Raw genomic sequence first — 24,043 nt, 5'->3', positions numbered from 1 at the left:
TATTTTTTCAGAACATGTGATACTTTTTTAGGAAACTTTGATGAATAAAAAGTAAAAAAAAAAAAAAATTACACTACTGGTCAGTAATTTGGGGGTCAGTAATTTTTTTTTCTTTCTTTTTTTTTTTTAAATAAAATCAATACTTTTATTCAGCAAGGATGTGTTAAATTGATAAAAAGTGATAGTAAAGAAGAAAATATATTATTAGAATATATATTATTAGAATTTTTATTTTTATTTTGAATAAATGCAGTTCTTTTTAACCTTTATTCATCAAATATATTAGACAGCAGAACTGTTTCCAACACTCATAATAAATCAGAATATTAGAATGATTTCTAAATGATCATGTGATAGACTGGATGTTACATGTGACACTGAAGGCTGGAGTAATGATGCTGAAAATTCAGCTTTGCATCACAGGAATAAATTATTTTTTTAAAGTATATTCAAATAGAAAAACTTCACAGGAGTGAGTAGCATTTTTAAAATACAGTACATTCAAACAGAATCACAGGAGTGAGTAGTATTTTTAGGATTGATTAGATTAAGAGAGTTCTTTATTTTAAGTTGTAATTATTTATGTTTCCAAACTTTTGACCTGTACTGTGTATATATATATATATATACACGTGTATAAAAAAAGAATATACATATTAAAATGAATTAATAAATATTTTAAACGTAAATATATACTCATATATATATATATATATATATATATATATATATATATATATATATATATATATATATATATATATATATTTATTTATTTATTTATCAAATAAGATAACCTGATTATTCATTATATTTGTAACATAAACTGCATTCAGAAACATTCAGTCGACAGCTTAATGGACCAGTGTCCAAAACATTCATGACAACGAGTTCCAGCCGCTTTCCTGAGATATTACTGTATTACAGTTATTAAAATCACTGCTGAAAATAATAAAATAACCTGAAATAAATAGCTTTTCTATGGAGATGTGCTTAGACTGCGATGAAAATAATGCCACAATGCAAAAACTGTGTTTTAAACATATTTTTTCTTTGGTTTTGGGGTGAAGTATACTGTAGACATTTACTGTGAGATGCACGGATGAAGATATAGTTTCCTAATATTCTTTAAAGCATGAGTGTGTGTGTGTGTATCACTTAAAATAAAGCATCTTTTCTGTGTGATCCTGCATGTAAGTGTTTTATAATAGCTTTAGTGACGTGCTTTTAAACGCGATCCAGCAGCTGTTAGTTCTGCCCTGAGAACACGCTCTGAGGCACGAGGTACACTTAAGAGACGGTCTTCGGTGTAAATGTTGCGACCTCGTCATCCTCGGGTTCCATATTTAAGATCACAGGCGGTGTTTGAATGTCGTAGATCCCCGAATCGTCCTTCTGGACCACGCCGTCTTCAGACCGACCTCACGAGGGAATACAGTGAGACGTGAGCGGAGGAGAGAAAATATGAAGATAAAGCTTCTTAAAGGTCTTCTGATACTTACTTAAAGCAGACACGTTTTCACTGCTGCAGACGCCTCCATCATCATCATCATCTGCTATTAAAGAGGAAGCAGATGAATCCAAATGTACAGAAAGATCCACAGATGTCGTCTCAAACACATCAGTTACAGACATAATTGAAACAGATAAAGAGAAATGTAGCACTGCATCAGTGTCTCAGCAATGGATGCTCTGCAGTGAATGGGTGCCGTCAGAATGAGAGTCCAAACAGCTGATAAAAACATCACAATAATCCACAGCACTCCAGTCCTTTGGCTTGTAAACACTGCAGATTTCTCTCCTGATTCAGACCAGAACACTTTTTCACTGGAGGAAGCGTTTTTATGGATTATAGACTTTATTTGTATTTGTATGTATGTATTTGAGTTAAAAACATCTTAATGCTGGATTTGTTTCATCTTTTGTCTTCTCCAGATGTTAACTGATGTACTGGAGTGATGTGGATTACTTGTGGATTATTGTGATGTTTTTATCAGCTGTTTGGACTCTCATTCTGACGGCACCCATTCACTGCAGAGCAAGTGATGCAATGCTACATTTCTCCAAACCTGACGAAGAAACAAACTCATCCTGATCTCCGATGGCCCGAGCATGAGCACATTCAATAAATTTTCATTTTTAGGTGAACTATTGCTTTAAAGATGACCGATATCTTTATGATGTGTCATATGTAATCATTATTTGACCCACCAGGCGATTTCTCACTCGGTGCTGAAGCTTCAGTCGTGTCCTGAATGAGCGTCACGTCACGGTCCGTCTCGCTTGAGGAGTTATCTAATAATAACTGGAACAAGACTCATAAAATTAAACTCTAAATATCCTGAACACTATGAAGGTCAATCTAATTATGAACTCGTCCAGGCCACATTTCACCACAGAATGGGTAAATATAAAATTTATGTAAAATATCTTCTTCTTTTGTTTTTGATAGTGAAATGTGAGCAGGCTGTGTTCCTGTGAGGTTGGTTTGTCTGTACCTCAGAGCAGCGTCGGTCCTCTTGGGCTTCAGATGCTGCAGATGAGTTCTGGTGCTGATGGGACGCGAGCGAACGCATGGGAATACGATGCAGGTACCCGAACCCTACGCCACAACCCAGACTGACAACACACACACACACACACACACACACACGCGGTGTTTACTAGAGATGCACTGATCGACCGGCGATCGACGGGCTTGTTTCCGTAAGATCGGCGCGTTCTGACATCACACTTACGGCAACTGATAATGTATTATTTAATGTATTCATACAATAGTAGTTCAATAAACAAGAAGTTAAAACTAAGTGACTCACATTTCAGACACAATATTGACTGTTTTTGCTCAGTTTCGCTGAAGAAAATAGCTCCAATCAAAGCCACAGCAGAACTACTGCGTCTGCGAGCGACACATCGGTGTTTCGTTACTGAATGAATCCACGCTTTTGAACGAATCAAGTCAACGAGTCGATTCAGTCACCCTTTCATAAAAGCCTCGTTTCTGAATGAATCAGTCGTTTGAATGAATCGGTTGAATGAATGACTCATTTGCCGTCACCTACTGGTGGTTTGGTTTCATATTTAAAAGTATTGCATTTTCATTGCTCTCTGTTATAGTTCTTAGAAAGAAAATCTGAATCTGCAAAAATCTTTATCGGCAGGTTACACTTAAAGAAAAAATAAATAAAATTTTAAAAACGGAATATGCAATTAGTGCATCTCTACTGTTTACAATACAGCGAGGTTATTATAGTGAAGTAAAGCCACAAAATAAATAAATAAAATAAATATTAAATATGTATTTAATTTGTCTCTTGCCAAGGCAACATTTCTCAATTTCATTTGGTTAAAGCTGAAAAACTGAAATACCAGCCTAAATAAATTGATACTAATACAATTATAAAAATGACTAAATACTAAATAGACTTTTTTATGAGACAAAAACACTTGATAAAATTACTAAAGCTTTTGCTAAAATTAAAGAATATATAAATAAAATTAATAAAAAGTATAAGACTAAATAAATTATACTAAACACAGGTGAGATGCATTATTATCATCATTCACTAAAACTAAAACCAAAACTATAAAACACTTTCTCGTTACTTGAAATTAAAATAAATTACCTGAAAAAAAAAAAAATAATAATAATTTCAGCCAATAAATAAAAATATTGTATTGACACTTAATAATTGTTTTTAAATAAATACAATACTGCACAACAAAATTAATAAAACCTGAACTCGATATCAGATGAAACTGAAAATATAAAAATAAAAACAAACATTAATGGTACTAAATGACAGTGAAATGCAGTTATTATGATTATGGTATGATGTGCAAGCCCCAGTAAACTGCACCTGAAGTGTATTCTGAGCGTACTGAGTGAAGACGTGTACCTTCCCTCTCCGCCCCAGGCTCCGTTCGGAGTGATGAGCACTTCCCTGCAGCGGTCGCTCTGTGTGTTATACACCAGCAGCTTCAGCGCTTTGCCCTCCGACGCCTCGATCAGCGAGAAGAAATCCTCCGACTGAGAGACGGTTTCAGATCAGAGCAAACGTCTGCATGATATACTGTACGCTGCTTCAGAGACTGATGAACAGATCTCACCTCCTGCAGCACCTGGTCTGCGCCCACGATGTAGTCAGAATACGGCTTGAGTCCGGCCAGCTGAGCCGGAGAATTCACCTCCACGTCCTGCGAGAGCACACAGTTACACACAACACAGAAGAAACCTCATACAGTGGCCTCCAAACGTCTCCGTTTTAATTTAAAGAGAAAACAAGTGTATTTTTCTTCTTAGGGTTTAAATCCATCTTTATTTATTTATTTGTGAAAATGTCTTATCTTAAGGAAATTTGCTTATCAAGTAAATCAATCTTGATTTATATAAAAAAAAAAAAAAAAATAATAATAATAATAATAAAACATTTTTGCAGTGTTCAATTTCAGAGGTGTTCGAGAGTCTTAGAGATCATTAATTCACTTAAATCAAGAAATGCTAAGATATTAAAATTTTAAACACGGGAATGAGTTAATAAGATTAATAAGAAATTCTTCAGCACTATTGTGTAGGTTATTGGTCATTTTAATATTTCATGAAGCTGCAGTGCTGCTGTCATTACATACTAATATATATATATATATATATATATATATATATATATATATATATATATATATATATACACAGACACACACACACACACACTTTTTGTCTTTTTTTGTATTAAATGCACAGTTTCATTTAAATTATGCTGGTAATATCTTTTTTCATTTTTTTTTTATTATTTTAATTGAATTATTATTATTATTAAATATAACAATAATATATTACATAAAATATGATTATATTATATTAATGAAAATATTTTATTTGTCGCATTCTAATTCAATAATATTAATATTTATTATTATTATAAAAAAATATATTTTTTGTAGGGGTCTCAGAATTTTGGACTACACTGTATAACATGGAAAAAAAAATAGATGGCCAAAAAAGATATTACCAGCATGATATAAACCAGCATAATATAAATATAAATGAAAATGTGCATTTACTGCAAAAACATATATATGTATATATATATATATATATGTGTGTGTGTGTGTGTGTGTGTGTGTGTGTGTGTATATATATATAAATATATATATATAAATAATGACAGCAGCACTGCAGCTTCATGAAATATTAAAATGAACAATAACCTACAAAATATTGCTTAAGAATTGGCCCAAAAAAAAAAAAAAAAAAAAATAATAATAATAATATTATATAAAATATGATGTATTAAATTGATGAAAATATTGTATTTGTTGCTTGCTAATTCAATAATATTAATATTTATTATTATTATTATCAATATTTTCTGTAGGGGTCTCAGAATTTTTGACCCCACTGTATAACATGGAGATAAAAAAAAAATACTAATAATAATTCAATTAAAATAATAAAAAAAATTAAAAAAGATATTACCAGCATAATTTAAATGAAAATGTACATTTACTGTTAAAAAAAAATATATATATTTATATATATATATATATATAATGACAGCAGTACTGCAGCTTCATGAAATATTAAAATGAACAATAACCTACAAAATATTGCTTAAGAATTGGCCAAAAAAAATAATAATAAAAATAATAATAATGCTTAGAATTATTAGAAATCGAACGGCGCAGCTCACCAGCACATGCCAGACGTTGTGATTGGCTCCTTGGAAAGAGCAGAAGCGAACGCTGGCCCCTAATAAGCCCTGACCACCCCACATGTTACTGGGGACCACCTCCAGCTCTCTGACCCTCATCACCTTACTGCTGTACACCTCCAGCTTCACCGGCTTCTCCACGTTCGCCTTCAGGAGGTCCTTCAGCAGGCCGCTCTCTTTATTCTGAGAGCAAACACAAACACCAGAACACGCGTGTTTGAGTGCCGCTCGCTAGAAACTGACCAGAGAGTCAGGATCGGAGCTCTCACCAGTCTGGTGTGTCCGATGGACAGAATAAAATCAAAGAAGGGCTCCAGGCCGGCTCTCTCCGCTGGAGAATGTTCCTGAATCTGGGCATTAAAGAGAAAAAAGAATATTTAACTTGACATAAATGCAACTTAATCTCAGTGTCACTGCATACATCTCTCGTTTACCTGTACATATATAAACATATTAATAAATCAAGATATAGTTACTTGAACTCGAGAAGCAAAATGATGCAAGATAAGTATGGTTTTCTGAAAAATGCATCAAATTGAAGCGAGTTTAAGCTTTAAAACAAGAACAAATATGCATAGATGGATCAAAAAACTAAATAATCTCGTCTTAACTTTGATTTAAGTTTATTTTTCTCTTCTTTTGTTATTGCCAGATTATTTATTTATGGTTTTCATTTAATTTTGACTCTTTTTTTTTTTTTCCAGAAAACAAGACTTAATATCTTGTGACAAGATCATATCTATGTTAACAAGACATAATGTATATCTATATTGTTTAGTTTCTCAGGTGCATTATCTTAATTTAATAATTTAGATGTTTGTGATGGAAAACAAGACACAAATATTGAGCAAAAACATGGTTTACAGTGTCGGAACTGATCCAGAAGGATCTTAATGGTAAGATCTTTCCTTTAAAGGTTTTAAAACACGTGTTTTTTTATAATAAATCCAAGGAATATATAAATCCTGATGTGTTTTACGAGCACACGCCTGCAAAACCTGCAGGTCACACATCATATGCTTGATAAAAACCTAATTAAATGCAGTAATGACTATATGAGTGTATTTTCCAGCAGTAAATATCACACTCACCCCATGCACATGATATCCACCCTCTGCAGCAAACACGCTTTGAATCAAACCCATCCTGAACTGCGTCCGAACGCGACCTACTACAGCTAAGGTTCGCTCATTAATATTAATTAGTACATTTGCAACCTTCCTGAATCATACGGGATGTGCTACTTAATATTCATTCGAACGTCTGCCTGTTAGCCAATCGCGTAGGACTTCTAGCTGAGCGTCTCGTGACGCGACGCCTTCGCCTTAGTAGAACACGTAGTCTATTTTTAAACCCTTCTTTTTAATTACCTCAAACATTAACGAGACGAAAAAACAAAAATAAAACAGTACGGGATGCATATAAAAACGAATAAAACAAAACGGTTTAACCACCAGACATACGTAATCAATTCGAGAAGCTCGATTGAAGCCAATAACACGGTCGCATCTGTCTGTGTGTGATTATTATTCCTGCGCAGGTGGTTGCCAAGCGACGCGTTTTTTCCGTTATTTTAAATCACAGGTGCTGTGTGATGCCGTTGAATTAGTGTGATTATCCAGACTAAACATGTCAGAAAGCGATAAAACGTGTTTGGTGAGTTCGTTTTTATTGTATTCTAATGATTAGAAAACACAGTTACAGGGACCGATGTTTGTTTTAACAGCCGCTGATTATTTATTATATGAGGGAGAAGTACTACAGACGTGCCTTGAACACAGCTGTGAGGAATTTAAAGTTGTACAATAATGATCCAGTGCTCCGCTTCTTCAAAGCTTTTGCAACTCTGATGGAAGGTAGGTCGTTTTATGTCTATATTCTTTATTTCTACACGTGTTTGTGATAATATTGTGGGTTGTTATGATGGTTGAACGTCGTGTGGTGACTGATGATGGTGATGATGATGATGGTGATGATGATGATGGTGACTGATGATGGTGATGATGATGATGATGATGATGGTGACTGATGATGGTGATGGTGATGATGGTGATGATGATGATGATGGTGATGATGGTGACTGATGATGGTGATGATGATGATGATGATGGTGTGATGGTGATGATGATGTTGATGGTGATGATGGTGTGATGGTGGTGATGATGATGGTGTGATGGCGATGACGATGGTGTGATGGTGATGATGATGGTGTGATGGTGATGATGATGATGATGATGGTGATGGTGATGATGATGATGGTGACTGATGATGGTGATGATGGTGATGGTGATGATGATGATGGTGACTGATGATGGTGATGATGGTGATGGTGATGATGATGATGGTGACTGATGATGATGATGATGGTGATGATGATGATGATGTGATGATGATGATGATGATGATGATGGTGACTGATGATGATGATGGTGATGATGATGGTGATGGTGATGATGATGATGGTGACTGATGATGATGATGATGGTTGATGATGATGATGGTGATGATGGTGATGGTGACTGATGATGATGATGATGGTAATGATGATGATGATGATGATGATGAAGATGATGATGGTGACTGATGATGATGATGATGGTGACTGATGATGATGATGGTGATGATGATGATGGTGACTGATGATGGTGATGATGGTGACTGATGATGATGGTGACTGATGATGATGATGATGATGATGGTAATGATGATGATGGTGATGATGATGATGGTGACTGATGATGGTGATGATGGTGTATGATGGTGATGATGGTGTGTGATGATGGTGATGATGATGATGGTGATGAAGATGATGATGGTGACTGATGATGATGATGATGGTGACTGGTGATGGTGATGATGATGTGATGGTGGTGATGGTGATGATGATGTGATGGTGATGATGATGTGATGATGTTGATGATGATGATGGTGGTGATGATGATGCTGATGGTAATGATTATGATGGTGATGATGATGATGATGATGATGATGCAGGGAACACACAGGAGGCTCTGAGAGAGTTTCTTCAGCTGAGGGATCATCCTCATCTGTCTCTGTGTTCCGCAGCAGCTTTCATTCACGCACGCAGACGCTCTGAATCTACCGGTAACTCTGCACTACATCCACCCCCTGACGGGTGGAGCGCTGGGTCAGTGATGCTCTGTGTCTTCCTCCGTCCACAGGAGATCTAGAAGCCGTGACCGAGCTGAAGCGGTCTGGATCTGCAGCCGGAGACCGAGCCTTGTATTACGCAGCGCTGTTCTACTGGATCCTGGACATGAAGCTGAAGGCCAGAGCGTGCGTTAAAAAGATGCTGAAACTCTCTGAAACATCACCGGAGGTGTGTGTTCAAGACCGTAACTCTATAATACCTACATCATCATCATCATAAATCATCAAAACACACTCGTTCTGTCGTCTGATTGCTAGTTTAGAGTTTTTAATCAAGTCAAAGCTCTTTTAGTGTAATTGTGCAAATGTCCCACTTTTGTCCGTGTCTTTTTACTTATTATTATTTAATATATATTATTGGAGATATAGATTGATGACTGGTATTTATATGATTTAATGTAAGTATGCGCTACACTGTTATAAATATCTCACCGAGTTACATTAGAAGCGATCAGAATTTAATCATACTCTATAAATATCAGCATTTGCAGCAAATTGCATATTTTTTGTTTGTTTTTTCAGGTCTCTAAATAAAACCGAGCTGTTTTTCCCCCATATTCTCACCGTTTCAGACTATAAAACCTATAAAAGCTTGATGGATCAAATATGATATTCAATAAATAAAAAAACAAAAGCTAAATAAACATTTTATGATTCGAATTTTAATTTAAATGTCAGGTTTACACTGTTAAATTCCACTAATAATGAAAAATAATTTGATAAAAATAACGTTATTTTAATATATTTCATCTAAAGGTTAAATGACATGTTCCTTTATTTTCCCCCAGAATTAGATTTTGTAATATTATGTTAATATGTCAGATCTTACATTTACATTTATGCATTTATCAGACGCTTTTATCCAGAGCGACGTACAGTGCATTCAGGCTATAGGTGTTTTTTTAAAGGCTTAAATGTCAGTGTAGTTGGAAGTATTGCTGGTTCATGAATTGTTTGTCTGTTTTAACAGGGGCTTATTCTGAAGGGCTGGATCGTGTTGACCTCTGACACTGAAGAGGACAGACCTCAGGCTCTGCGCTACTTTAACAGCGGTGTTCAGGACACTGGGGATTTATTTGGACTCATGGGAAAAGTAAAACGTGTTCAGAAAAGTACTGATGATTTCTCTTGAATAATCTTCCAGGGACTGAGCTGTGTCTGTGACGTGCAGATGGAGTTCTTCATGGCGACGCAGAGTGAGCAGTGCGCTCTTGACATCGCCGATCAGATCATCGCCTCTCATCCGGACTTCATCCCGGCGCTCCTCATGAAGATGAAGGTGTTCGTGTCTCTGCGTGACTGGGAGCAAACCGAGGCGCTCGCACAGAGGTGTGTGCTGCTCTCAGCTGATCATTCAACAGAGAGCTTGAGATGTTCGTCAGTGTTTATGCTTGAAATGTGCAGAGTTCTGGAGAGAGACGGACGTGATCTGAAAGCTCTTCAGATGTTGACGGTCATCGCTGCGGCTAAGGATGGAAATATGGAGCTGGTAATGCTGTTCCTTTTTATTTAAATGCGTATTGACTGCATGATTGGAATCATTATAGCACTAGGAAAGCTGATGTGACATTTAATTTAGTACATGATGTACTAAAATAACAAAATAAAATGAATAAAAACTAAAAAGTAACAACTGACAAAAACACATGCATACAAAGATTCTAAAAATTAAGCTAAAAGGGAAAATCTAAAAATATAATAGCATCTCTATACTAAAATAACACTGATTTAAAGTGTCATCAACACTTGAAAATTAAATAAATATTTTCTAAGATTGTTTTTAATTCGAATTTTTGATGCAATGTTGTTTTGATTTTTTTTTTGTACATTTAAAGTATCATTAAAAGACTGGAATCCTTGGGGAAATAAAATATTTACTTTTATAGCTTTATTTTTACTTTTTAAAAATGTTTTAAAATATATTTTTGTAAAATATGTAAAAAGGGTTTATTTAGAAACAATTTCACAAGTAAATGGATACCTTAAATTATAAAAACTGAAAGTGTTTTCTTGTAAAACGTGTTTCTACAATCTGATTTATTTGCAATATCAAAAAAAAAAAAAAAAAATTCTTTTTTTGTTTTTTACAGCGAATGAAGATTTTCAAAAATGCTTGAAATCAACATTAATACAAATATTACATTACATTCCTAAATCTGACACGTTTTAAATGATAACAGTCTTTCTTCTTTCATCTCACACATTCTCTTCTGTTTCAGGTGAAAGTGCGTCTTCAGGCTTTAATGAGTGCGCTTGAGATCTCTGAGCCCTGCAATCCCAGCCTGCACGTGGAGATCACCGCAGCCATCAGCAGACTGGTGCCCGGCTCTCTAAACATACAGCTTATACATTTATTTCAGGCTTGTTTATTAAGAGTCGCTGAACGCACAGCGTCCGCACTGGGAGTGTTCGTGTCCCTAAGTGTCTGTTTCTATGATGCTTCTTGCCCTTGGGACGTTCCTGAGCTATTCATTTCTGTTTTGGAAGACTAATCTATCCTGCCTGATTATAACAGAAGTCTCTGTATGAAGTCACTGAAATGCTCCAAACCCTTTTCTCACCTGCAGTGTGGACACAACCCAGAGATCCTGCAGATGTTGACCGTGTTTGTGCGTCGAGTGTCTTCACGCACGCCTGAAGTCATCTGTGAGCTCGGCTATCTGCTCAGTCAACAAAACATGTATAAAGAGGCCCATAAATGCTACTCTGCAGCACTGAAAACAGACCCCAAGTGCACCTCAGCATTAATAGGTACAGTATCATCACATCCAGCACTGTACAAAAACTCTATTTGGACCCCAACATCAAAAGAAAACAAATTCTCCTCATTATAATTTTTTTTTTTTTTTTTTTTTTTTTTTTTTCATGATCTGAATTGTGAAGTATTTATACACCATGGTAGTATTTGTTGTGCCCAATTTATTTTTGAATTTATTTCAAAGCATTGTTTCCAGATGTGTCTAAAACTGTATATATGATAAGATAAATATTTTCTTTACTGCAGTTATTTGTGCTGATTACAGTAAACATATGAGAATGAATATTGAGTGTAATTTACAACTTAACATAGATGGATATTTGTATAGGAACAGTTCAGTGGTCTGGATTTGCTTTATGGTATTGTAAACATTTGAATTATATCTATAATATATATATATATATTATAGATATAATATATATATATATATTATATATATATATATAAATGATATATATATATGGGTCAAAGACGAAAAAGTGTTTAAGCATTAAAAAAAAGTTTAATACTGCTTTAAACTGTTGTAGTTTTTCCCCAAAAAATTGCAAAAAGTTTTCTGTTTTATTTAATTGCAATTTTGTTTTAGTTTTTCTGAGCAAAAAATAAATATCATACAGTTTCCCCTGATTTACAGAAGACACCCAGTAAAATGTCATTCAGTGTAACAATCTCGTCAGGCATATTTACAACAAAAATCTATTTATGACATATTAAAAGACTAATTGCTTTCACCCCAAATACTAACGAGTTGTAATTTTACATTTTTAACATTCACCACTATCCTAGGTTTTGCCCATTCGTCAGTAAGAATTTTTTACTAATTTAAAACACAATAAAATTTAGTATGCTCCATTATTCTTTTAGATATTTTAATATGTACACGTCAGAATAAGCATGTTGTTTGAATTGTTGCATAAATACTGTGCTACACTGAATGACAATCTAACATTATTTCAATCAAATTTTGACATTTTATTCTCCAAAAACTTATTTGAAACCTTAAAAGTAGACATTTAACTTACATTTAATGTGCTTTCTATGGACACAAAATCACTTTTGTACATTTCTTTTGATGCGGACATCTGAACGTCTTTGACCCATATATATATATATATTGCATCACTGTAATATGAATTTAATAGAATGTGTTTTTAATTGTCATTCAAGTGTTGTTGCAATGCAAAAAGTCTTAAAAGTCTTGAAAATAAGCTTAATTTTCTTGTCTAAAATCTTTGAACTCCAATTGTTTTTTTTTTGGTGTATGCATACTATATATTTTTATAGGCACTGTTAGATGTCTGCTGATGTGCGATCATCTGGAGGAAGCTGCTCATCAGCTCGCGTTCTTCTGCGAAGTGCAAGAGTCTTTTGGAAACACAGCGGTATAAAGCTGAAACATTCGACTCGCTCTTCATATTGCCACCCATTTAGTTTTGGAACTAGAGTGTCTTTATTACATGTTTAGATGGGTAGTAATGAACCACACAGGCGTGATGTAAATGTGTTTGATTTAACAGGAAGTTCCTCTGCTGAAGGCCCTGCTGGGCAGGAAGCAGAGCGCAGGTGAGGAGACGGTGATGCAGCTGCTAGAAGACGCCACAGAGCTGCATTTCTCTGCGCTTCGTGGGTTAAATTATGGTGTGGAATACCTGCAGATGCTGGACCTCAATTTCCTTCTGCAAATAGTGTGCATGCACCTGGAGTCCAAACAGGATTTTGTCCTCGTTCCTGGACAAACTCCACCATTTTGGCTGAAACACTCAAATGTGATCATGGAGACGGTCGTCAGAGCCGTTCCTGGGATGACAGTGAACTGTTATTATATGGCATGCGTCAAGTTCCTTCTAGGTGAGTTTCAGAGTGAGCTGATGGTAAGCAGTGCTGTGGAACGCTGGTGACTGTCCCATCATGCCTCTGCAGGTGAGCACAGAACAGCGCAGCACTTCTTGAAGCTGTGTGCAGAGAAAGACGCGTGTGTCCCGGAGGTGCACCTCCTGCAGGCCCGTCTGCACCTGAGCGCCGGAGAGCACAGCAGCTGTCTGAGCTGTCTGGAGGCTGCTGTCAGCGTCAGCTTCCAGGTCTGAGCAATAAAGAGTGCATTTAAAAAAAGAAAAAATAAATCGTCAAATACACAGTATTTGACGAAAGCCTCTATCAGAGGCATGTTATATTTACTTTTGTGTTTTGTTTTTTTTTTTTTTTTTAATATCACATTTTTTGTTTTTTTTTTTTTTTTGTGTAGTACTTATGTTAAAGTTTTGTTCGTTTTTTTTGTTCCGAAAGCTCATAATTTATTTTTATGGTTATTTTGCTATCTCTTTGAGCATCTAATAGACATTAATAGGTAAATGTGTACAGTTTATCTAAAGGCAGAAGCTTAGAACAAGCCATTTTTAAGTTTCTGTCATTTGTTTTTCACTGTGGAGGAAGATGTTACTGTCCAAAAGTCTGGGTTTAGCAAAACCTTTAAATGTTTTGGAAAAAAGACTCTTCTGTTCACCGAGGTTGCATTTATTTGATCAAAAATACAGTAAAAATGTGAAATATTATTAGAATTCAAAAAAGCTGTTTTCTATATGAATATCTGTTAAAGTGTAATTTATTTCTGTGATGTGCAGCTGTATTTTCAGCATCATTACTCCAGTCTTCAGTGTCACATGATCTTCAGAAATCATTCTGATATGCTTCTCAAGAAACATTTCATATTATTATCAGTGTTGAAAACAGTTGTGCTGCACAATATTTTTGTGGAAACTGTGATGCATTTTATTTTTCATGATTCACAGATTAATAGAAAGTTCAAAAGAGGAGCATTTATTTGAAAATAGAAATCTTTTGTAATATTAAAAATGTCCTCACTGTAACTTTTGATCAATTTAATGCAGCCTTTGCTGAATAAAAATGTTAATTTCCCCAAACTAATGAACTCTAGACCTCACAATATTTCAGTATTTTGTGTGTGTGTGTGTGTTCTGTGGTTTATCAGGTTCGAGATCGATTCCAGTTCAATCTGCTCAAAGCTCGTGCTCTGCTGAGATCTGGAGACCTGAAGAACGCCATCCAGTGTCTGAAGATCACCGTGAACATGCCCGGGGCCCTTAGGCCCTCAGAGGGGCCGCAGCTCTTCATCTCCGACAGCGAGCGCGTGTCTGTGTACCTGGAGCTCACCGAGGCACTGAGACTCAACGGAGAGCAGGTCCAGCGTGCTTTTCTTCTCCTGTAGCATTTTAAAGCAATGCACAATAATTATTTAATGTTCAGCAACACCAAATTAAATTAGAATAAGCGAAAACGCAGAATAAATTGTACGTGACGCGATCCAATAATGCAGCAAACATCTCTGTAGTGTGAAAGCATTTAAAAGTGTCTGAGAAAGATGCAAAAATCATTACAAGCACCGACAGCGAGAGACCGTTTAGCACACGTCTTCTATTAATTTTCATTTCGGTGCATCCTTACTAACTAGCCTCTAAATCTACTGAGTCAGTCTCGTGCTGTATGTTGTAAAACGTTGTCTTTCATCAGCATGAGGCTGCTAGAGTTCTGCAGGACGCCATTCTGCGCTTCAAAGGCACACCGGACGAGACGCGTCTCATGCTTGCTAACGTGGATCTGGCTTTAGCGAGAGATGACGTGGACGCCGCTGTAGTCATGCTGCAAAACATCCTCCCTACCGAGTCAACCTACGTCCAAGCCCGAGAGAAGATGGCACGGATATACTTGGAGAGGAAACACAATGAGAAGCTTTACATCACATGTTACAAGTGAGGAATGTCCTTACATTCGGTGTGACCGGTCATAGCTCATAAACCCTGTTTATAGCATGCTGTTGTGGAAGTTTAATTGCTGTCTTAATATAAAAATGTTTCAGGGAAATAAGCGAGCAGCTTCCAGGACCTCATACTAGGATCTTGTTGGCTGATGCCTTCATGAAGATACACCGGGTATATATTTAATTTGGCTTCTCAGTACCAAACCTCTCTATAAATATTTCTAAACCATAAAAATATCTTGTACTTAAAGCCCGAGGAAGCAGTTAAGATCTACCAAGAAGTAGAGAAAATTGCTCCGACAGATACTTTAGCCAAGAAAATAGGCCGGGCTTTAGTGAAGGCTCACGAATATGACACGGCAAGTGGCTTCTACAAGTTTGCAAAGGACTTGTTAAAGAACTGTTTGTTTCTCATCTGTGTAATGGCTTGTGTTTCAGGCGCTGGGTTATTATGAGACGGCTCTGGAGACGGATACGCTGGACTGTCTCGTGAGCGCAGAGCTGGCTGAACTGCTGCTTAAACTGAGACGATTTGAGAAAGCTCAGCAGGTCCTGGAAAAGGCCTTGGAACATGAACCTAGTACAGAATTGCATTCAGACAAACACATCTGAACCATGAGAAACGGGAATTATTGTTCTCAGCACGTCACTTTTGTTCTGCTTTCACAGCTGCTGCGTTGACTTCCATGAAGAATGAAGTGACCGTTCTACGAGTGTTAGTGAAAGTGCTACGAGCCAGGAACGAGTCTGCACTGGACGTCATGAAAAGGGTTCGTTTTTAAAGTTAAATTAAACATTAAAGGAATAGTTCACCTAAAAATGGACATTCAAGATGTAAATGAGTTTCTTGCAGTGAATGGGTGCCGTCAGAATGAGCAGCTGATAAAAACAACACAATAATCCACTGCACTCCAGTCCATCAGTTAACATCTGGAGAAGACAAAAGATGAAACACATCCAGCATTAAGATGTTTTTAACTCAAATACGAGTCAATAATCCATAATAAAGTGCATCTCCTGTTGTCTCTCACATCAAAATCCAGCCACTTTGTTGTTTAGAGCTGTTTAAACACTGCTTGATCTGTGCAGATTTCTCTCCTGATTCACACCAGAACACTTTTTCACTGGAGGAAGTGTTATTATGGATTATGCAAACTCTATGTATTTGAGGTTAAAAAAATCTCTAATGCTGGATTTTGTTTCAGCTTTTGTCTTCTCTCCAGATGTTCACTGATGGACTGGAGTGCTGTGGATTACTTGGTGTTGTGATGTTTTTATCAGCTGTTTGGACTCTCATTCTGACGGCACCCATTCACTGTAGAGCATCCATTGATGAGACACTGATGCAATGCTACATTTCTACAAATCTGATGAAGAAACACACTCATCTACATATTGGAGGACTTTTTTTTTTTGATTGATTGATTGCAGTTTTTAAGTTTTGGGTGAACTTTTCCTTTAAGTTAGTGCCGCTTTCTAAAACTAAGGTGGATTAAATGACTTTTTTGTGACTTTTCTTTGTGCAAAAAAAAAAAATGCTCTTCTCTCAGTTGCACGATCTCCAGCAAAAAGTTGTTTTTCGGACCGCAAACGAGCATCCGGAAGAATTGGAGGATCAGAGGAAGTTGTTAGCGGTGATCTGTTGTGATTGGGCTCATGAGTTTCACCTCAGACGCGACCTGGAAAAGGCCAAACAGCTCTACACTGACGCTTTAAATCACAGGCCGGACAGTGAGGAGGTCAGTCAGCTCCAGTCGCTCTCTCTGTGATAGTTCTGAAGAGAGAGGACCAGAGGTTCCTCACATCTGCTCTGTTTGGTGCAGGTCATCTTTGGTCTGGCTCGGTTACACTACGATCATCAGAAGCTGGATTACTGTGAGGAGCTGTGTCTGAAGATCCTGCAGCTCCACCAAAACCACTCCGCTTCCTTGATGGTGCGAATTTCCCAAATGAGATGCTCAGCAGTTATTTGTAGAAACTCATCTAAACATGTCTGTGTGTTTTATTTTATTTTATCCTCAGCTGTTGGCTGATACATTATTTTGGAAGAACCAAAAAGAGGAAGCAGTCAAGATTTATTCCAGTATAATGGAGAGAAACCCAGGTGGGACGGAGGATCAGTTTATGACACCAAACAGTGTTATTTTAGTATCATTGAGACGCAAACACTATTTATTGCACTTAAATATTTCTTCTGTTTCCATTTTTAATAGACAGCTTTCATGCCATGGCCAAGTTTCTGCACATTCTGCGCAGGACGGGGAAACTCGATGACGTCCGGTCTGTTTTTATAGCGTGTGAACAGTTCAGTCCACTGTCGGTCAGAGAACCGGGTTATAATTACTGCAAGGGTCTCTACTTCTGGTCAGTGTTCATCAGACAATATCATCATTTCTATTAGAACGGCTGTAGTTTTAAGTTTTTGGAAAGAATAAGGATGAGTTTGAACTAATCTATAACTGGTTAATCTAACAGTTAATCTAACTTGATTAGATTTTTAAAATTCAAAATGAAATTTAAACTAATTATAATAAAAAATATTTTATAGTAATTTTTTTTTTTTGGTTGCCATAATGGTCCTAAAAGTGGCTCCAGTTTTTTGTAATTATATATATATATATATATATATATATATATATATATATATATATATATATAAATATATATATATATATATATATTAGGGCTGTCAAATGATTAATCACGATTAATCACATCCAAAATAAAATTTTTGTTTACATAATATATGTATGTGTACAGGGTATATTTATTATGTATATATAAATACACACACATAAATTATATATTTAGAAAATATTTACATGTTATACATTTATATATTTGATATATTTCTTATATTTTATATCATATATAAATATATTTAATATATAAACCATAACATATTCTTCTTAAATATATACATGCATGTGTGTGTGTGTATTTATATATACATAATAAATATACACAGTATACACACATATATTATGTAAACAAAACTTTTATTTTGGATGTGATTAATCGTGATTAATCATTTGACAGCCCTAACATATATATATATAATTTATACATTTTAATAACATTTTTATTTTATTTATTTAGAGAGGGGGGAGAGAGGTAAAATATAACATTTATTTTATTTATTTATTTTTTTGTTTGAGAGAGCGGTAAAATATGACTTGTAATTTTTTTTTTTTTTTTTTTTAAGATTTATAACTTTTTTTTTTTTTTTATTGGAGGAGAAAATCTAATTTGTTAATGAGTCATTTGGTAAACTTAAAGTAATCTCTAGTGGTATCTGGGCTAATTAATAGAGGACAATTTATTATTATTTTTTAAATGTGAGCCTGGAGCACAGAAGCAGTCTTAAGTCTCTGGGGTATATTTGTAGCAATAGACAACAATACATTGTATGAGTCAAATTATAGATTTTTTTTTTTTTTTTTTTAATGCCAAAAATCATTAGGATATTAAGTAAAGATCATGTTCCATGAAGATATTTAGTAAATTTTCCGACTGTAAATATATCAAAACTTAATATTTGATTAGTAATATGCATTGCTAAGAACTTCATTTGAACAACTTTAAAGATGATTTTTTCTCAATATGCTGCCTAGATTTTTTTTTTTGCTCCCTCAGATTCCAAAGATTTTCAAATAGTTGTATCTCAGACAAGGCATTTGTCCTCCTAACAAACCAAACATCAATGGAAAGATTTATTATTTCAGCTTTCAGATGATGTATAAATCTCAATTTTGAATAATTGACCTTTATGACTGGTTTTGAGACAGTTGGTTTTTTGTATGTGGTTGTGATGTTTGTATTTCTTGATTGTCAGTCAGTGCACTCGTGGTGGCAGGTGGTTGAATGTATGTTTGATGTTGTTGAAGAGTGGTTTTGAGACAGTAAGAGGTTTTTGTGTGGTGATTGACCGGTGGTTGGGATTTTGTGGTGAGGATCTGACAGAGACGTCTTCGGAGGAGAGGTTTTAGATAAAGGACCAAAGCACCTGAGGTGAGAACAACTCTCACAAAATCTGTCTTCAAATACTAAGATGATTTCATGCAGTTAGTCTGTGATTGTTTCTCCAGCAGTGACTCCAGAATAAGCACAGCTCGCAATATACTCTCCACGTTTCGCCCTCGATCTCAATCTGAGCAGGACAAGCTCAAGCTGCTCTGGAATCTGTGTCGAATCTACAGCAAAGAGTCCAGAGAGGTGGAGCGAGCCGTGCTGGAGCTCACAGACCTGCAGGCTAAGAGCGTAACACACGATTATTAATGGTCTTTAACCCTTGGAGACTGTAGTAATGTATTTTCTTCTACCCTTTAAAATGTTTTTAGGAAGTTACTGGTTTTAAAACCATGATCTTTATGCATATTGTATTTAGGGATGAATTTGGTTCAAATGTTGCAACACGGGATTTTCAAGATTGCAAAATTTCACCACTGTTGTAATTGTTTACAAGTACTGTAGATATGATATGAGGCTACAGTGTCACACTCTTTATAGAAAAACTATACGTGGATGAATAAATTATATAGTAATAATAATAACAATTATAAAAACAGACACGAAAAAGGCTAAAATGTCAATTAAAATGAAAATGGAAAATATAAAAACAAATAAAATATATATAAATATATAAAATTAATATTGATTAACTAATGTTTGAAACATACTTTTAATGGTTTGTTATTAAACTTATTATTATTTACCTTTCCAATAAAAATAAGAAAAAAATATGTAGAAATATAAATAATTACAAAAACGCAGGAAAAAAAAAATGCTATAAGGTTAACTAAGATTTAAATGAAAAAGTATGACACAATAATACTGCTTCTAAAACCCTTTGAAAATACACATTTACTTGGTGCATATTCATAAATATATAACATATATATGTTCTCTCTCTCTCTCTCTCTCTCTCTCTCTATATATATATATATATGTATGTGTGTGTATATATGTGTTTTTTTTTAAAGAAGTCTCTTCTGCTCATCAAGGCTGCTTTTATTTGATCAAAAAATACAGAAAAAAACTGTAATCTTGCAAAATGTTATTACAATATAAAATAATGGTTTCTGTTTTAATATCCTTTAAAATATAATTTATTTCTGTGATGCAAACTGAATTTCCATCATCATTACTCCAGTATAATGTGTCTGATTTATTATTAGGATTATCAGCAGTTGTGCTGCTTAATATTTTTTTTTTTTTTTTTTGGAAACTGATACTTTTTTCAGGATTCTTTGATGAATAAAAATGTATATTTTGAATAAATGCTGTTCTTTTTCTTTTCTAACAATATAAATCTTTGCTATCACTTCATTAAAATTTAACACATCTTTGCTGAATAAAAGTTTTTTTTTATTTCAATTTAAGAAAAGGATAGAATAATATTATGCTGACCCAAACTTTTTTGAAGTGTTGTGTATGTTTTTAAACTGTTATTATATATGAGTTTTTTAGTGTTTTTTGTGGATCATGTGACACTTTATACTGGAGTAATAGCTGATGGAGATTCAGCTTTGCATCACAGAAATAAATTATATTTTAAAGGATATTAAAATAGAAACCATTATTTTATATTGTAATAACATTTTGCAAGATGTACTTCTAATACATTGTGTGTTATGAAGACAGAAATGTAAGTGTTTCTCAGTGAAGTGGTCTGTCTGTCTGCAGGTGATGTTGGAGGCGTCTTTGCTCGTGACGGCTCAAGGTTTCGTTCAGCTGAAGCAGATTCCCAGAGCCAGAAACTTCCTGAAACGCCTCAGCGGGATGGAGCGGAGCGACACAAACACAGAGGACCTGGAGAACGCCTGCCTGCTCCTGGCTGACATGTACATCAAGACGGGAAAATACACACAAGTGGACAAACTGCTGGACAGCTGCATACGACACAATGAGGTCCGTTTTACTCTTTTGTCTGAATCTTGAGAAAGCACACAAAATGCAAAGGTGAATTCTGTTTAAAAGTTGCTCTTAATATTTGCAATTTCTAAAAACATTTTTACTTGAGAAAACGGAACAATTTCTTTTTTTTGCCTTGTGCTTGAGAATATAAGCAAATATAATTATTCATAAATTGTACTTTTAGTAGTAAATGGTGTATATTATTAGTTTTTTTATATAGGTTTGTTTGGGGGTGGGTGGATTTTTTGAAGATTTTTTAAAAATATTTTTTGTATTTTAAAAGATCCTGGAAAGTTTCCAAAATTTAATGGAAAATTTCCACCCTTTTGCAACCCTATATATGATTAATAATAATAATCCTTAGAGGGACACCTAAGTTTACTTCTCTCTATTACAAATAAATCCTACTCTAATCATGACAAACTATAAATCGTTGGATATTTTACCAGTTTTTGTTACAAATTATGTAGGAAAAGTAATAGATGTGCACCTCAAAAAACTACGTCATAATGAAAAAATCTTTTTCCCTATCAGGCTTTAGAAATAAAATATATATTAATCAAAAACATAAAATTTCAAAATTCATCTTGTGAAAACCATTTTAAAATCAGACTTTGCATTACAAACAAAATCATATTACGAAATGTTTTCATTCATGAATTATAGCAATTTAAGTTTGGATGGTGCACTTTCACGTCCGTGTTCAAAAATAGGACAGTTAAAGTGTTAAATATCAAAAATATAGTTATATTTGATTATAATAGATGAGTAGTATATAGTAGTTAATTAGTTAAATATTTTCAATATTAAAGCATTTATTTATTTTTTCCCCCCAAATTTTTTTTTGTGCATTTTGTATTTGAACGTGAGTTGCTTGAACAACAAAGATACAGGAAAATAAAAATAATATTGGTTATTTGTGAACACTTTGAGTTCTATGATGACACCAGGAATAGTTTCAGAATAGAATAGTTATTTTCTCAACTTCAGGCTGAAATGACACGTGTTCTGTCTTTGTTTTCCTCCATCAGTCATGTAGTAAGGCGTACGAGTATCGGGGTTTGCTGATGGAGCGCGAGCAGAGACACAGCGACGCAGCGCTGCAGTATGAACAGGCCTGGAAACACAGCAGAAGAGCTCATCCTGCAGTCGGTGCGACTTTATCATCAAAACCTTCAACACACTGTAAATATTCAGTTTTATATATCAGAACGCTTGCATCTGAATCTCATTGCAGGATTTCGTCTGGCCTTTAACTACCTGAAGTGCAAGAACTACACCCTGGCTGTTGATGTGTGTCATCAGGTTAGTCAGAAGTCAAGGAGGAGTGATTTTCTCTGTGTTGAAGTGTGAGTGAGTGATCTCGGATCGGTCTCATTGATTGGTGTTTGGTTGCAGGTGCTGCAGCAGCGTCCAGATTACACACAGATCCAAGATGAGCTTCTGACCCGAGCTCAGCTCTCTCTCCGTCTGTGACCGTGTGTGTGTGTGTGTGTGTGTGTGTGTGTGTGTGTGTGTGTGTGTGTGTGATTTACAGCGACTGGGATCAAGATTTCCTTCTAAAACACTTTCATTGAGAGATTTTAGTTTGAAAACTAGTATCAGTACAGGAACCAGTTCTCGCGATAAACTAGTTGCTTATTATTAACATATTGACTGTTTATTAGTACTTAAAAGCACATATTCTGCATGAATATATTCTACATCCCTAATCCTAACCAATACTTGAACTTAATTACTACCTTACTAACTATTACTAAGATGCAAATTAGCAGTTTGAGGCAAAAGCAGTTAATGGCTTGTTAAAAGTGAGAATTTGACCTTGAAATAAAGTGACCGAAAACTAATATACAAATTAGAATATTTATTAGTTATGTTTATGTACTATAAAAAATGTGTAGTTTAAGTGCTTCAGGAAATTTTTAATAATCAGTGCACTGAACTTATGTTACTAAAGATTAATGAAGCAGTTTCTCTGGTTTTAGGTCTAATTTTCATGTGTTTTTTTTTTTTTTTTAAATGTTTTTATTTTGCTTGTGATTGTAATGAAAAAATCCCATCTGATACAGTCATACACGTCTGTCTGTATCTGTCTGTCTGTCTGTCTGTCTATCTGTCTGTCTGTCTATATCTGTCTATATCTGTCTGTCTGTCTATATCTGTCTGTCTGTCTGTCTATATCTGTCTGTCTATCTATATCTATCTATTTGTCTGTCTGTCTCTGTCTGTCAGTCTCTGTCCTTCTGTCTGTCTGTCTGTCTATATCTGTCTGTCTGTCTATATGTCTGTCTGTCTATCTATATCTGTCTGTCTGTCTATATCTGTCTGTCTGTCTTTTTTTTTTTTTTTTTTTTTTTTTTTCTGTCTGTCTGTCTATCTATATCTGTCTGTCTGTCTATCTATATCTGTCTGTCTGTCTATGTCTGTCTGTCTGTCTGTCTGTCTGTCTATATCTGTCTGTCTATGTCTGTCTGTCTGTCTGTCTGTCTGTCTGTCTGTCTGTCTGTCTATCTATGTCTGTCTGTCTATCTATGTCTGTCTGTCTGTCTATCTATGTCTGTCTGTCTGTCTGTCTGTCTGTCTGTCTGTCTGTGTCTGTCTGTCTGTCTGTCTGTCTATATCTGTCTGTCTGTCTGTGTCTGTCTATCTGTCTGTCTGTCTGTCTGTATCTGTCTGTCTGTCTATCTATATCTGTCTGTCTGTCTGTGTGTCTAT

General features: G+C 35.0%; 2 protein-coding genes across 3 annotated transcripts; one reads left to right on the top strand and one right to left on the bottom strand.

Moving 5' to 3' along the window:
* Window positions 1-813: 813 nt before the first annotated feature.
* Window positions 814-6,946, bottom strand: gorasp1b (golgi reassembly stacking protein 1b). 2 transcript variants are annotated; one of them, XM_042751684.1, is made up of 9 exons: window positions 6,803-6,946; window positions 5,981-6,061; window positions 5,691-5,894; window positions 4,111-4,197; window positions 3,900-4,030; window positions 2,499-2,619; window positions 2,212-2,305; window positions 1,503-1,553; window positions 814-1,421 (listed from the first exon to the last, which is right to left on the bottom strand). In XM_042751684.1, exons 1-9 carry the CDS (start codon window positions 6,854-6,856, stop codon window positions 1,291-1,293), a joined length of 954 nt encoding a protein of 317 aa, XP_042607618.1. In that variant the 5' UTR covers window positions 6,857-6,946; the 3' UTR covers window positions 814-1,290. The 2 variants fall into 2 exon arrangements, with proteins under 2 accessions (XP_042607618.1, XP_042607617.1); XM_042751683.1 differs by having other exon boundaries at window positions 815-1,421; window positions 1,503-1,556.
* Window positions 6,904-23,343, top strand: ttc21a (tetratricopeptide repeat domain 21A). The gene is made up of 28 exons (XM_042752235.1): window positions 6,904-7,367; window positions 7,438-7,567; window positions 8,706-8,816; window positions 8,894-9,051; window positions 9,853-9,975; window positions 10,054-10,211; window positions 10,287-10,371; window positions 11,102-11,200; window positions 11,450-11,633; window positions 12,925-13,022; window positions 13,158-13,488; window positions 13,561-13,718; window positions 14,627-14,836; window positions 15,166-15,404; window positions 15,512-15,584; window positions 15,664-15,771; window positions 15,851-15,992; window positions 16,082-16,182; window positions 16,963-17,151; window positions 17,236-17,346; window positions 17,435-17,516; window positions 17,626-17,793; window positions 19,366-19,423; window positions 19,501-19,672; window positions 21,098-21,322; window positions 22,360-22,480; window positions 22,566-22,633; window positions 22,727-23,343. The coding sequence occupies exons 1-28, from the start codon at window positions 7,341-7,343 to the stop codon at window positions 22,802-22,804; spliced, it is 3,807 nt and encodes a 1,268-aa protein (XP_042608169.1). The 5' UTR covers window positions 6,904-7,340; the 3' UTR covers window positions 22,805-23,343.
* The last annotated feature ends 700 nt before the right edge of the window (window positions 23,344-24,043 follow it).

This window comes from Cyprinus carpio, chromosome B24 (assembly GCF_018340385.1).
Source record: "Cyprinus carpio isolate SPL01 chromosome B24, ASM1834038v1, whole genome shotgun sequence".
Taxonomy (NCBI): Eukaryota; Metazoa; Chordata; class Actinopteri; order Cypriniformes; family Cyprinidae; genus Cyprinus; species Cyprinus carpio.
Note: the sequence above shows the minus strand (reverse complement) of the source record. Positions and strands in the feature narration are given on the sequence as shown.

Bases quoted from the DNA above. Each gene is read 5' to 3' on its own strand.
- ttc21a (XM_042752235.1), top strand. From the start codon at position 7,341: ATGTCAGAAAGCGATAAAACGTGTTTG. The intron at 13,023-13,157 runs GTATAAAGCTGA...TTGATTTAACAG, and splicing joins AGTCTTTTGGAAACACAGCG to GAAGTTCCTCTGCTGAAGGC. The intron at 22,634-22,726 runs GTTAGTCAGAAG...GTTTGGTTGCAG, and splicing joins CTGTTGATGTGTGTCATCAG to GTGCTGCAGCAGCGTCCAGA.
- gorasp1b (XM_042751683.1), bottom strand. From the start codon at position 6,856: ATGGGTTTGATTCAAAGCGTGTTTGCTGCAGAGGGTGGATATCATGTG. The intron at 6,062-6,802 runs GTGAGTGTGATA...TTTAATGCCCAG, and splicing joins GTGGATATCATGTGCATGGG to ATTCAGGAACATTCTCCAGC. The intron at 2,306-2,498 runs GTACAGACAAAC...GTCTTGTTCCAG, and splicing joins AGGACCGACGCTGCTCTGAG to TTATTATTAGATAACTCCTC.